General features: G+C 47.3%; 1 protein-coding gene and 1 long non-coding RNA gene across 3 annotated transcripts; one reads left to right on the top strand and one right to left on the bottom strand.

The window, feature by feature from the left end:
- Positions 1-6,230: 6,230 nt before the first annotated feature.
- LOC146188385 (uncharacterized) lies at positions 6,231-10,882 on the top strand. Its single transcript, XM_084603101.1, has 5 exons — positions 6,231-6,405; positions 6,524-6,766; positions 7,571-7,742; positions 10,505-10,653; positions 10,719-10,882. Exons 1-5 carry the CDS (start codon positions 6,246-6,248, stop codon positions 10,880-10,882), a joined length of 888 nt encoding a protein of 295 aa, XP_084459227.1. The 5' UTR covers positions 6,231-6,245.
- On the bottom strand, positions 10,460-12,121 carry LOC146188384 (uncharacterized). Of its 2 annotated transcripts, none has more exons than XR_014707197.1 (3): positions 11,942-12,121; positions 11,722-11,884; positions 10,460-10,851 (listed from the first exon to the last, which is right to left on the bottom strand). It is a non-coding gene; the product is annotated as an uncharacterized LOC146188384 (long non-coding RNA). The 2 variants fall into 2 exon arrangements; XR_014707196.1 differs by having other exon boundaries at positions 10,460-10,847.
- Positions 12,122-12,558: the final 437 nt, after the last annotated feature.

Genomic DNA, 12,558 nt, shown 5'->3' with positions numbered 1-12,558 from the left:
AGAGGGGAAAGACGTCCCTAACCGCTTCGTGGAACGCGGCATCCCCCGACCGCGCGGCAGGTGAACGAACGGCTTTGCTGGAATTGCAACCAGCCGGGCCACGTGGCACGATAGTGTCAAGCAAGGCGTATGCAGGGAAACGCGGACCGCCGGCGGCGATGTTGGTAGCACCAGCCTGTCGCCGTCGGCGGGAGAATTTCGTGGAAGCCACGGCGGAAAATGGGAAATGTACTCCCACGCCGCGTCACCGGGCGACCGCACCGGCGGCGCAGAGGCTTTTCTCCCCTTCACCTGTGGAGCGCAAGGAATGTTGTCGCGCTCGAGCCCTTTTATGCTAGTGCGGTTAGCTGGTCAAAGCTACTCAGCACTCGTCGACACGGGCTCAACTCTGTCACTCGTCGGTGATGATGTGTTCGAGGCCTGCCGTAGATGTAACATCCGTGTCAGGTCAGCCGAAACCCCTTTGAGCTTAGCAGCAGGGACGACAAAAGCGGGGGGAGCGGTACGTCTGGTCCTGCGTTTTGACGGCAGGAAGCGGAGGCATCGCCTCGTCTATCTGCCCGGCTTAGCCATACCAGTTATACTGGGAAGAAGTTTTCTTTCGAGCGAAGGCATTGTGCTTGACATGGGGGAGAACGGCTATCGCTACAGCCCCTTCACCCCCCTCATTCCCTTTGTTAGCGCACCCAAACAGGAAATCGTCGCCCAGCAGGCGAGCGTCCGAGCTTGTGTGGCAGACGGCTCCCCCGCGACACTGAGTGGTAGCCCATTAGAAGCAATTATCGCGTCCTTCTCAGGAACCGGTAGTCAGCGCCGAAGGCTCGTGGAAACTTTACTCCCGTTTTCGGATTGCTTCACAGAGAAACCAGGCAGAACCGACTTGCTTCAGCACGAGATCGAAACGGGTAATGCGCGCCCTTTCAGATGTAACCCGCGGCCGTTAAGCGCGCATAAGAGACAGCTTCTCGACAGCGCTCTTGACGAGATGATTGATACCGGCGCGGTGAGACCCTCACAAAGTCCCTGGGCGTCCCCAGTGGTTCTAGCGCCAAAGAAAGATGGTTCGGTCAGGCTGTGTGTTGATTATCGAAAGCTCAACTCACTGACGCCTACGGTTGCGTACCCTTTCCAGTCGATCGAGGCTGTGATGTACGCGTTAGGGAACGCGAGGTTCTTCACAGTCCTGGATGCAAGCAGAGGGTACCTGCAGATTGAGGTGGCGGAAGGTGACATTCAATAAACCGCATTCACCTGTCACCGCGGGCTCTTCGAATTTACTCGACTCCCGTTTGGTTTGTCTAATGCACCGACCACGTTCATGCGATTGATGGACATCGTGCTGGGCGATGCAAGGTTCAACTACGCGATGGCGTACGTCGACGACGTTGTGATATTCTCACAGTCGTGCGAAGAGCATCTCATTCACCTGAATTCCATTCTTGAAAGAATGAGACGTGCGGGTATAACGATCAATCCAAAGAAAGTGCAGTTGGCATCAAAGAGAGTGAACCTCTTGGGATTTGTGGTTGATGATGGCACTTTGAGACCGAACGATGCCAAACTGCAGGCAATTCTGAACTACCCCTGCCCGACGCACGTGAATAGCTTGCAGAGGTTTTGAGAATGGTTGCCTTCTACAGACAATTCATCCCTAGTTGTTCAGAGCTCGCTAGGCCGTTCAACCAGCTGTTGCGGAAAGGCTCGAAGTGGGTCTGGGGCAAGGAACAGAACGACGCTTTTGTTGCCTTGGCTCGCGCGATAGCGAACACCGCTAGTTTGCGCCTCTCCGACCTGAACAAGCCTTTTGTCTTGCAGACAGATGCTAGTGATGCCGGTGTAGGAGCGGTTTTGTTGCAGGAACACGAGGGCAAGCTGCGCCCGTCGCGTTCGCTAGCCCCACGCTCACATCGGCGGAGCGGAATTACTCCGTGACCGAAAAGGAATGCCTGGCGATAATGTTCGCATTGTCAAAGTTTGACATGTACCTAGACGGAGCGGTTTTCACCGTGCAGACAGATCACCAGGCACTTTCGTGGTTAAAGAGGCTGAAAAACCCCGCAGGCAGACTCGCGAAACTGGCGCTGACGTTGCGCGTACACCATTGAGTACCGCCGGGGCAGCATGAATAAGGTGGCCGATGCTTTATCGCGCGCACCGTTGAAGGCTGGCAGAAGCGCAGAAGAAGCGCATACCAGCATTGCTGAAAGCGGCGTCGCCGCTAGTGGAGAGGAGGAGAGAGCGGACGCGAGTGTCGCGCCCTGCGTATGTAAAGAGAGAAAGGAGGTGGACAGAGTTGCCATGCTGTGCTGCGAGAGAGAGAAGGCGCAGCAGTTGGTGGCGGTGACTACTCGTCTGCCAAGAAGCGAGGCAGATAGAAATCTGTCTTAGGGAGTAGCGGTCAGTAGGGAAGAGCTAACTGAGGCCCAGAAAGCAGACGGTCTATGCCAGCGGGTGCTGACAGAGCTTGCGAATAGTGCAGCTTGCACCGGGAACGCTGAGGGCAAGTACGACGCGTATCTGCTGGGCGATGATGGCTTACTGCTCCACTACATCTCCCAACTAGACGAGGAAGCGGCGATTGCATCCCCTTTCCGAGTCGTGGTCCCGAGGAAGTTGCGAAAACGATTTCTCCGGTACTTTCATGACTCAGCGCTGGCAGGCCATGGCAGCGGCAGTAAGACTTATGACAAGTCATGCCGTGTCGCGACCTGGCCAGGTATGAGGAAGGATGTGATGGGTTACGCCCGTACATGTCCTGTTTACCAGGTAGCCAAGCCTCGGGCGGGGAAACCCGCTGGCATGATGAAGCCGGTAGTTAGCAACTATCCATGGCAAGTGGTCGCGTGCGATATCATGGGACCCCTCCCTCGCTCCGCACGCGGACACCAATATATCCTGGTAATAACGGACCACTATTCCAAGTGGGTTGAGGTTTTACCCCTTAGGAAGCTTGTGTCAGAACGGATTTGGGAGAAACTGTTGGAGACATTCACTCGTTTCGGTTTCCCTTCCGACCTCATTACAGACAATGCTTCGTATTTCACAAGCAAAGTCTTTGTTGATTCCTGTCGGGCGCTTCAAATCCGCCACAGGAAAACGAGTCCCTACCACGCTCAGAGCAACATAACCGAGAGAGTGAATCGGAATGTTAAAGGGAAGCTGAAGCGGTTTTCAAATTGCATGAAATGCTGTGGTTGGGAAGAAAAGACGTCGAAAATCATACGTGTAAATTTGTTCTCGATTCTGTCCGTTAGAACAGCCGCAATCGCCCTTTAAAAGCCCGCCGCAGACACGCCCCCGTTGCCTCCGGAAGCGCCGGGTTGGGGGATGGCAAAATTGGAGAGCTGGCGGAAGTGACGCCATTCACGGGAAGCCGGCCGGCCGTCTTGCCCGTCCCACATTGCTTGCTCCGCTGCGTCTCGCGCTTTGGCGTGGCGAACGATGATCTCCGTAATCCTTTGCTAGTGCCGTTTGTTTTTTCTAGTTCGAGCGTTCTGTGTGGAGTGGGTGTAGCAACAAGTGACCATCATGCCGTCGTTCTGCGCAGCATTCGGCTGCGCGAACACTGGCGGCCGGGACGATGTGGTGTTTCACACGTTTCCAAAGGACAAGAAACTTTCAGCGCGGTGGGTCTCTGCCGTGAAGAGGAAAAAATTCGTACCTACGAAATCAACTGTGTTGTGCTCGAACCATTTCCGTGACAGTGACTATTATCGGAGCACTCGGAATTCCAATTAAATCAGCGCGACTGAAGCCCGGAGTCGTTCCGTCAGTGTTCTCGCACAACAATAACGCCTCGCCACCTCCAAGAGCGGCCTTCGCCAAAAGAAAGCGACGGGAGGTAAGTGTTTAAGGTACGCTTGTGCCTGTCCGTGGTTTGCTTGTGTGGTTCAAGGTTCCGCGAACTGACTAGAGCTTTGTGAGGGACATAGTGGCGAAGGGCTCGGGAAATATTTCTCCTGCCCGAATCTCCATACATCGGATATTACACAGGCGCCTTGCATCTCCCAAAACTGGATTGCGGCTGCTGTGGCGGGGCCAAATCCCTCTGCCTCGAAATCAGCGTCCTAGCAATCGGCACCCGATGGCCATAACTGTATAGCGGATCGTGTGAACATATCCTGTGCGCTGCAGCGACCAGTCGGCGGCACGAGGCCCACCAGTTAATAAGGTGTGACTCGGCAGTCCGTCTGTTTCCTTTCGACGACATTCGTCAAAACAACCACTGAGCCACCGCGATGGGACAGTATCTTTTTTTTTAATTGCGTGCTATCAGCGTTGTAGTACGCGGGGGTATATCTGTACAGCATAAAACTGAGACCTTTGATCGGAGTTTAACTTTCGGATTCTCTCTTATTCACCCTCTGAACATATATCTGTCAAAATGCACCATATTGGTGTAGTGGCAGTAGTTTTCTGTGCTCGTTAGTAAAGTTGCACTCACACTTGTGCTATTAATCAGTATAAATCGGACTTCTTTTGAACAGAATCTTGCAACTACATCTTTCACAATGCAAAAGAACGGAGTGCAGGGAAGAGCACGTCTCAGGATAGTAAATTCCTTGAGGCTCCTAATCTTTGGATGTGGTCTAAGGCACTGTGGTTATTGATACTAAAGAAAGAAAATGCTTTTGTCAGTGTTTTCATGAATTTTTATGCATTTCTTCATAGTAGGCTGGCATTTGTGTTGTGCATATTTCATATTCTTTCAGGTCCTCGCAGAAATGCTCGAGAACACGCCTCCTGAAGAAGAAGCTACCACTTCACCCCCTTCGCCATGCGAAGAGAATGTAAAAATCAGGGTTACAGAGGCACAGGTCGTCTCAAAGGAAACTGCTGACAAAAGCCTGCAAGTTGTGGTGCGGCCGCGAACAGTTTGCAATGCATCCCAAGCAGATATAAAACCCAGGAAAACATCACGAAAGACACAGACCAAGCCTCGAGGTGTTTCAATAGGTACAATACTTTCATTATTATGTTTCTTTGTGCATGTTGTGCATTGTATTCCATGTTGAGCACATGGAATACAATGTTCACCATGATATTTCAGTTGCAATTGTTAGCTTCTAAATTAATTTAAAGTGAATGGCTCTTTGTCTTAGTGAAAATAATGACACTGAACTCTAAAATATTTGGTTAATACGTGTTTTCTTTCAAGGTGTCCAGGTTGGCAGCTTCCTGGTAGACGCAGCTACCCAGGTGAATTTTGCACAACAGCCATGTGAAGAGGATAGTAGCCTTACTGACCCTCAATCTGAGCCCGAGCGTTGCGACGACTACAGCCCTGGCAGTGACTCCTGGCAAGAGTATGTGTTGCTATTCTTACTATTGCTTAGCCTTTAAGCTTGAGACAGCATTTCATGCAGCTTATGCTCCATGTCGAAACTATGTGCCATTGCCCCACTAGCTTTCACTCTGTGAATCCTATTCTTTTTCAGCTTGACAATTGTAATGGGCACCTATATCCAGAACCACCGTCGACCTTAGGTGATTGTGAAAAAGGCACGGTTCTTGTGGATAAAAAGCACCTAAAAGAATTGTTCAAAGTGTGCCACACGTGCCTTGCACCTTGCACATGCAGCGTTCACAGTGAAGGAACGCTGACTGAAATACATGCTTGGTGCCCCTCAGGGCACCATCTGTACTGGAGAAACCAAGATGTTGTGAGACAGCAGCCATTATTAAACTGAAAACTTTGTGCTGCCCTGCTATTTTCGGGAAATAACCCCAATGCATCTTTAAGGATGTTGTCATCAATTGGTGGTAACTGACAGAACTTTCTTCAACATTCAGCGGATTCATCTTTGGCCTGCAATCGAGAAAGTAAGTGTTTTGAAAAAAAGGTTGTGCCTAAGAAAAATTCCACTGCAAGTGCTCACTGTTTTGAAAATCTTTGTTGAAGGTTTGGAGGGAACAACAAGACCATTTGTTGGAGAATGCCAGGGGCAAGGAAATCTCACTTGCCGGGGATGGCCGAGCCGATTCGCCTGGATTCAGTGCCAAATTTGGCACATATTCTCTGTTGGATGTTGAAAACAACAAACTCCTGCACTTCGAGCTTGTCCAGGTTTGTTTTAAACTTCTCATTTAGCATTCTTGGGAGGCTTCACCACTCCATACTGGTGAATGCTATGCTGTTGCAGAAGTTATGGCTGCTTTTGCTTTCACTCTGGTCTATTGTGAGAAAAAAATAATTGCCCATATGTTGTATATTGCAGTCCAATGAAGTAGGAGGCAGTTGTTATATGGAATTAAAAGGACTGAAACGTGGCCTGCAATTCCTTGAAAGCCAAGGCATCAATGTGAAAGCCATTGTCACAGACCGACATGTCCAAATCAAGGCATATATGCGGAAGGAAAGACCAGGCATCCAGCACAAGTTTGATGTTTGGCATGTTGCAAAAGGTACTTCGAAGCAGCACATTTTTTTGGTGGCAGTATTGGCATTTGCAATGTTTTCTGCTCAAGTGTCTTGTAACAAAATGTGAACGCTGACTGTTAGCTCTTGCACTATGCCTTTTAGGTGTCTTCAAGAAAGTGACGGCTGCATCAAAACGGCGTGATTGCAAGGACCTGCAGCTTTGGGCGAAGTCCATCCAAAATCACCTGTACTGGTCAGCGGCGTCTAGCCACGAGAATAGCGACCACATTGTTCCGAAATGGTTGTCGCTTCTCAACCATATTAGGAATGTGCATATTCACGGCAATCCATTATTTCCAGCCTGCCTCCATGGCACGCCTGAGTGCCGGCAGTGGCTCCAAGAGGGTAAGCAGAGATGTAGCCGAAAAATATAAGAATAGGGAAGATGTTGGAAAGCAATGAAACACTCGTTAGGATTGAAAGCTGCCCAAGTTAGTTGATATTATGTGTAAAAATATCCCAGACAAGATGGAAACATACACAGGAAGACTCACTTTGTGCACGTTTCCTTCGTGTCTAATATCTTTTCTCTGTTAAAAATTTGTACACTGTTAATTGCAGGGTTTAATATTTTTAAATACTCCAGCTATGTGAAACACCATAGTGGTAACCACCGAGAGTTGTTTATTGTGAGCCAACATGGGTTATCAGTGAAGGTGGGACTACTTTTTTTCAGCTTTTTCCAAAATGTATTAGAGTACGTTTGTGCAGCCACTCTTGTTCCTTGTTGCTCTGTACTCAGATGGTGTAACCATCCTTAGCTCAATTCAGTAATCTGTATCAAGTCTCTTTTCTCTGGCCGAGCAGAAATGGCAATGCTATTCTGATTTGCTCCGGCTAGTATATGTCTACTCCGAGTCAGGCAAAACTGTTAACACTGATAGCCCAGCATTTTTCGCACAGTGCTGTTATGTTGTGTGTACATGTTTTTCGCCCTTTCTGTACCATCAAAGTATATGCCACTGTACCATTCTCGCTCGATTCACACTTAGTTGTTTGCTGTAAAGAGGAAGCCGGGTAGGATGTTTCAAATTTTCCTGAGTCTTCAGTTTGTGCAGTGTGAGACTATCTCCCCAGTGGAAATTTGCTGAGAGTATTCAGTTTCCTCACTCAGCTTTGGATTGGTTCGCCCTGTCTTCTGTTTTTCAGAATCAAAGGCATTTGAAAAGCTACGGGTAATAGCTACCTCGAAGGTTCTATTGGCCGACATGCCAAAGCTCTCAACCAAGCACCAGACCTATGGTCTGGAAACATTTCATGGCCCTCTGTTGCATTTTGCACCAAAGAATTGCCAGTATTCATACCTTGGAATGAGGGCAAGGTAAGATTCAACTGCTTCAGTTTACTTTGTTATTCAACCTGCCAAGATAGATGTAAGCATTGTATATTTGTACAGGTTCAGTTGTATCAGTAATATCAGTTCAGTTTAGTCGTTCAGTCGTGTCCGACTCTTCGTGACCCTATGGGCCATGTCACGCCACGCTTTCCGGTCTCTCACTATCTTCCTAACATCACATAACTTCATCTGCAGTGCCTCGAGGATGCTATCTAACCAACGCGTTCGCTGCCTACCCCTTCTCCGGCGACCCTCAACCTTTCCCAACATCAAATCTTTCTCCAGCGACTCCTCTCTTCTCATCAGATGACCAAAGTAGCTGAGCTTTAACTTTAAAATTTGACCCTCCAATGAGCAGTCAGGTTTTATGGTCGACAATATCGACTGATTTGATCTTCTAGTAGTCCAAGGAACTCTCAAGAGTCTTCGCCAGCACCACAATTCAAACGCGTCAATTTTTCGGCGGTCAGCCTTTTTCAGTCCTACTCTCGCATCCATACATCATAACTGGAAAGACCATAGCACGAGTTATACGGATCTTGGTTGGCAGACTAATGTCTCTGCTCTTTACTAGGCGGCCAAGGCTAACCATTGCTCTCTTTCCCAGAAGCAGGCGTCTCCTAATTTCATGGCTGCAGTCTCCTTCCGAGGTAATCTTGGAGCCCAAGAACAGAAAATCTGTCACAGCTTCCACTTCTTGTCCATTGATGCTCCAGGACTTGATAGGGCAAGACGCCATGATCTTTGTCTTTTTAATGTTCAGTTTAAGCCCAAACTTCTCACTTTCTTCTTGTACGCGGATCAGCAGTCTCTTGAGTTCCACTTCACTTTCTGCCATTAAAGTGGTATCATCCGCATATCTAGGGTTGTTGATACGTTTTCCAACAATCTTCACTCCAGCTGAAGACCCGTCCAGACCGGCCTTCCTCATGATGCACTCTGCATATAGGTTAAATAGGCAGGGCGACAGTATGCAGCCTTGCCTCACTCCTTTCTCGATCGGAAACCAATCAGTAAGACCATGCCCAGTTCTGACTGTGGCCTCTTGTCCTTCATACTGGTTCCTGAGGAGACAGATGAGGTGAATTGGAACTCCCATCTCTTGGAGAGCTTGCCACAATCTGCTGTGATCTACGCAGTCAAACGCTTTCGCATTATCAATAAAGCAGAAGTAGATGGGTTTCTGGAACTCTCTTGCTTTTTCCATGATCCAGCGAAGGTTAGCAATTTGGTCTCTAGTTCCTCTGCTCTTGCGAAACCCAGCTTGCACGTCCGGAAGCTCCCGATCCACATACTGCTGCAGCCTACCTTGGAGGATTTTCAACATCACCTTGCTAGCATGCGAAATAAGCGCGATCGTGCGGTAGTTGGAAGAATCTTTGGCACTGCCTTTCTTTGGAATGGGGATATAAACTGACCTCTTCCAATCCTGTGGCCACTGCAGGGTTGTCCATATCTTCTGACATAATGTATGCAGAATGTTAACAGCATCATGGTTGAGGTTTTGAAGCAACTCAGCTGGAATGCCATCAATTCCGCTAGCTTAGTTCTTAGCAAGGCTGGCTAAGGCCCATTCAACTTCACTCTTCAGGATGCCCGGCTCGAGATCAGTAATCACAACCGTCTTATGTTGGGTTTGCACATTCGGGTCCTTCTTGTACAGTTCTTCAGTAATATGGATAATGTGAAAAGAACCATTCTCTCCTATATACTCACGGCAGTTACTGGTTTTTAATAATGAGTTAAATTTAAAAGTTTACTGAAAATGCCAGTAAATGTATAGAAAATCAAATATTTAGGTATTGGTTCTAACCAAAAAAGGTGGTATTCCTGATTGCCGCCACAGTTGGCTGGCAACTGTGTACGGCTTATTGCAGAGTAAAAGAAAAACACCGAAGAGGTATTTCAAACTTAGTAGTATAAATTGTGTTTTTAGGCAATACTTGCTATGTCACCTGTGTCTGCAGCACAGATGAGAGATATCAGGTTAGGTAAGCATGGTTCTGTGTTTCGAGGCACTGCTTTGCTATGTTACATGTTCTGCACGCAGGATCCATCTCTTCACTATTTTAAAGCAAAGCACTGTTCATTGTCATCTCCAGCTGAGGGCAGTAGAGGCAGAGCTGAGCAGGTTTAGTAAACCATGCATTTACACTGACGTGAAAACATCCATAAGTGTGAAAAATGTTTTGGCTGCAGCTCAGGCCTGCGGCAGTTCCATCACTGCCAACAGTACAGGGACCGCATGTTGCCTCAACCATTTGCTTAGCCAAGCACCACGCCTCAGAAATGCTTAGACAACCTAATTTTAGAAATATATGACCGCTTGCATCTAGAATGATAGCACCATCATTTGTCGTCTTTTCTTGGGACAATAGCTATTCTAAAGCTGTACCTCTGTATAAACCAGTGAGTCTGGATATACTACAAGTCACTTGTGACTGTCTTGGAAAGAAATAGACTTGCTGAAAAAAATCAGTACATTCTGAAATACATTCACCAACATTTGTCAAACTTGAGAAAAATAACTGAAAGACCAACCTCCTTATTTTAATGACAACTCTGCTGGCAACTAGCAGTATGAAAGCATTCCTACTGCTTATGTATTCATAGTTTGCCTAACTGTCTAACATTGTTATCTTATGGGGCGACAGTGTACAGGCTGTGATATGTGACCTCTGCAAGAAACAAACATTGGCGCATGTAACTGTTTTTATTGTACTCTTAATCACTGAGCATTTTTTCAGAACCCAGTTGGCTATCATGCATTACAATGAAAACAGTGCACGAAGCCAAGCGCTCCGACAAGACGGCACAGCCCATTGGAGCCTGAAATACCCTAAAGCTACTGGAGGCAAAGCAACTGCTTGCCCTGTAAAGGAACAATCAACACATGGTAGGTGCAAACGATTTTGTTATCCAAGAAAATCTGCTTCATGGCGTTCCCAAATCTTTTTCCAGGGTATGTGCAGACACTCTTGGACGCGGTCATGGTGGAGGCCAGCAGACCATCACAGGCCAGGAAAACTGCACTCATGCAGACCCCACCACCACTGAGCAGCCAGTTTCCCAGGGTTTCAAAGGAAGATGCTGTCTGGCAAAGGAAAACACGACTCAATAAGTAGTGTGAGAGCAGGCAATGCTTCTTTCGTGGAAGCAGGAAATCGGTCCCCCTGTCAGTGCTTATTGTTATATGCTTCCTGGCTGTTGTGTCCAAGATACGTATGAATGCTGCCATCATCAGCACAACATGAAGAACCTGAGCGTGTGAGCAACGTGGGAAGCAGGCATATACAAGCAGCCATACCGTTTGAAGGGCACAAGCTACAGTTCTATCCCAACCAATGCTTCTCAGTGATGCGGACTGCAGACACCCATCCGAGTTAGCAATGACCAATAAAAAATAAGATTTCTCTGAGCCACACATTCCTCTGCTGAGCTCACTACTATGCTTCAAATAAATATAGTGCAGAACTCGTGTTTGCATCCTCATGTTTGGTTTCATTTATTTATCTCTGGAAAATAATACCGATTTTGAGAGCTTCTTCAGGTATGTGTTGCAAAAATAATAAACGGATATCAATGAACATGCTGGTCTTGTCGTCACTTGTCAAACCTAAATCATGCTTGCTGGTGTGAGTTTTGGAGCTGCTGTTACGTTTGTACAATCTGCCTATAGAACTTAGCCAGAGCTCTGTACAGACATTTGTATGTTAGGGATTTTTTCGTAGAAAGCAAAAGTATGCAGACTGTTAGTTCAAAATAGGAGTGTCAGTCCACATGTCATTCGCAGAATGAATTTGCTATGAAGTTCAACACTCTAGTAAAAGAAGACCTGCATGTGTTGCTAAGTGCAATTGCCAAATAAGGTTTCTAGAATTGATGTCGTTACATGGTGTTGCCGTGAATAAAGCTGTAATGTAGTGAATGATAACTGAAAATAGAACCACAATTCTGCACTTACCTATATGGAATCCCAGAAATGCTTGAAGCCTGTGTATAAACCAGTTTTAGCAGGGTACTTCTTTCGAACAACTCTCAGCACACAACTTGGTAGAATCTTTCGGTTGTTCTCTCCCAGTTAAGTTAACCAGACAAACTGGCGGTACGCAGCATACCGCAACTGCCTGCACGAAATGCGTTATTGCATCGACATTTCTCTTTCTGCTACATTAATTTCTTACCTGTTTGTAAACTTGTTGCCTTTTCCAGCTGGTTCACATCCGTGCTGAGCTAAAGACACTTCCAGCACTGCCTTACTGAGACATACAGTCATGAACTCTTTTGAGCTTGTTACACACTGCGTGCCTTTTAGCTTTTTCTTGATTTCTTGCACCTCCTGGCAGCACAAGCAGTCCTCTTCATTATTCATCAGCGCGCAGCACATGCAGCTGCACCTAACTGAACAAAATCCGATTATTTGAACTTAAGAATATTTGAGCAATGCAAACAATTTGCATTCGTGAACGCTTGACAAGGCTGATGATCGACAATGGTATAGCGTTCGTGCAAATTTTTCCTCGAGTAAAAATGGCAAACTCGTCGAGCCGCGGTATGCATATATCTGTTGTCATTGTGCTGGCTATCTCGCTGCGCAACACCACCAACTACATCCTGCCGAAACAAGACCAACGGAAAGCCGCAGACAAAAAGAGGTGCACAGGACGACGCGGCAAAGATCTGCCTCGTTTTCTAGCTGGCTTTACTTGTTTAAAATGTGCCAATTCACCTAGCTCTCCACTCTACTACATCTCGTAGGACGAAAGAAGAAAAAGAAATACAGGGCGCACTTAACAGCACA

This window comes from Amblyomma maculatum, chromosome 5, assembly GCF_055883805.1.
Source record: "Amblyomma maculatum isolate TAMU_Amacu chromosome 5, ASM5588380v1, whole genome shotgun sequence".
NCBI classification, from domain to species: domain Eukaryota; kingdom Metazoa; phylum Arthropoda; class Arachnida; order Ixodida; family Ixodidae; genus Amblyomma; species Amblyomma maculatum.
Note: the sequence above shows the minus strand (reverse complement) of the source record. Positions and strands in the feature narration are given on the sequence as shown.

Bases quoted from the DNA above. Each gene is read 5' to 3' on its own strand.
- LOC146188385 (XM_084603101.1), top strand. From the start codon at position 6,246: ATGGAATTAAAAGGACTGAAACGTGGCCTGCAATTCCTTGAAAGCCAA. The intron at 6,767-7,570 runs GTAAGCAGAGAT...TCTGTTTTTCAG, and splicing joins CCGGCAGTGGCTCCAAGAGG to AATCAAAGGCATTTGAAAAG. The intron at 7,743-10,504 runs GTAAGATTCAAC...GCATTTTTTCAG, and splicing joins TACCTTGGAATGAGGGCAAG to AACCCAGTTGGCTATCATGC.